Here is a 1940-nt window from a genome sequence, read left to right on the forward strand (position 1 = left end):
GGTGATCCCAATTAGACTCAAAATTGAATCCTTAACAGCCTTATATGTACGTGAATGCTCTTTAGCAGAAAAAGTACTAAATCTAACAGCAAAATTTAAATATAATATTTTTATTTCAATTAGTTTTTAAATATGAGCGGGCAAATGGTAAAGTGGACTATTTACACAATCCAAAATATTAAAAAGCAGTTTATCATGATATTTGGCAATGATTACTGAAATGGACTATCACTTAGTGCAAAGCAGACTTTGAACCATACTCTCAATTTCATTGACAATAAGGCGGCATAAAGATCCAAGTAAAATGGAACAATAAAACCTTACCGATTGATACAATTGGAAAGCCCTGCCAGCAGCTTCAATGGCTACGCTGACAGGCTGGTTCGCCAATGCCTTCTGTAAAGCCTTCTCATCGTTTACAGGAACATCTTCAAAGGAATCAATAGAAACAACCCGGACATTTTTCTAGTGAAATTAAAAAAAAATCAACCATCTCAATTAGAACATTCAGCAAATTCTAATCTCATGATAATCAAAATAAAAATAGTGAAGGGCAAAGAAGACATGAGACATACCTTGTAAGTATCGCATTTCCCACCGTGTCCTCTATAAGGATAGTCTTCCTCCGAGTCAATGCCCCCATTTGCTATAATGAATTGAAAGGCGTCGTCCATAAGGCCACCATTACATCCTTGGTTTCTGGCAGTATCACAATCTACCAGCTCTTGTTCAGATAGCGATACGAGCTTACCAGTCACAATCTGGTTGATCCCTTCCACGGCCGCAATGCTTGAAAAAGCCCAGCAACTCCCTTCCAATCATAAAAAACAAAGCCTTAAATACTCCAATAATCTTTGTGCACTATAATTCAATTACAGTTGATAAAGAAAAGAAAAAAAGAGCACACCGCAGGCGCCTTGATCCTTCACAGGTACGACGGCGCCCTTGGTCGTCCAATCGACGGAATCCGGAAGGGCCTCTCCAGCAGCGAGGCGGTACCGATCGCTAGGATTCCGGTGGGAAGGCGAGGGTCGAGATCCAAGATAGGTAGATCGGTACTCCTCGTTGGTGAGATCGGCGAATCTGTTGAGACCGAGACGAAAGGAATGTAAGCCAGCGTTATGCTCGTCAATGTACCTGAGATTATCCTTGAAGATCTCAAAACGCCTTTCTTTCTCATCAAGCTCATTATAGATCCGGCCGTGCTTCGCCATCCAGTTCTCGTAGAGCTCCATGACCTCCTCGTCCCCCCTTTCCAGCCCCCTCATTCCGCGCCCCTCCTCGTAGGTTATGATCGACATGTCAGGCCCATTGCCGCCTGCATCCTCCATTGCTGCCACTGCTCCGATGACAAGGAAGATGAGGAGAGCAAGAAGCAAAGTGAAGGGAGCTGAGGCCATCGTGGAGAAGAAGATTGTTTGAATGGAGGTCGAGGGCTTTTTCTCCTTTGCCTGCTTTCATCGGAGCTCTCCCTCGAGGGCTATTTATAGGAGGAGACAAAAAGGCGCCCAGCAGTATTATTTCGAAAAAAAATATAAGGTTGGCAATTGTTAAAGCGGCGAATAATTAAAATAAACCGAAAGGGGATGGTTTATTAGACCGGTTTTGTTTTTATTCTAGTTTTCTTAAAAGGTTCTAATTATTAATTAAATAGTTATTTAGCTGTATTTAGTTATTAAAAAATTTGAGCCCTGGTCGATAAAGTGGGCCCACAGTTTGTCTTTTACGGGAGCGCTTGAGATTCTTTGCAGGTCCTACAAAATGTCCCGAAATAGTTTTTAATTAACATAAAATCATATGGCATTAACACATATAGCATAAATCCCACCTATTTACATATTTAATATTAAAATTTCAAATATGCTTTAATAATAAATAAAAGCATATTATTATTAGTAATATTTTAAAAGTGAAATGCAACTTTTCATGCATAAATTTAT

At 40.2% G+C, this 1940-nt stretch overlaps 1 protein-coding gene across 1 annotated transcript; it reads right to left on the bottom strand.

The window, feature by feature from the left end:
* Nucleotides 1-324: 324 nt before the first annotated feature.
* On the bottom strand, nucleotides 325-1440 carry LOC110035316 (oryzain alpha chain-like; the record flags this gene model as incomplete). The annotated part of the gene is made up of 4 exons (XM_020739549.1): nucleotides 908-1440; nucleotides 752-811; nucleotides 576-646; nucleotides 325-465 (listed from the first exon to the last, which is right to left on the bottom strand). Coding segments are annotated over exons 1-4 (765 nt in total), but the record flags the coding sequence as incomplete, so codon positions are not given.
* Nucleotides 1441-1940: the final 500 nt, after the last annotated feature.

This window comes from Phalaenopsis equestris, unplaced genomic scaffold, assembly GCF_001263595.1.
Source record: "Phalaenopsis equestris unplaced genomic scaffold, ASM126359v1 Scaffold197243, whole genome shotgun sequence".
Classification (NCBI taxonomy): Eukaryota; Viridiplantae; Streptophyta; class Magnoliopsida; order Asparagales; family Orchidaceae; genus Phalaenopsis; species Phalaenopsis equestris.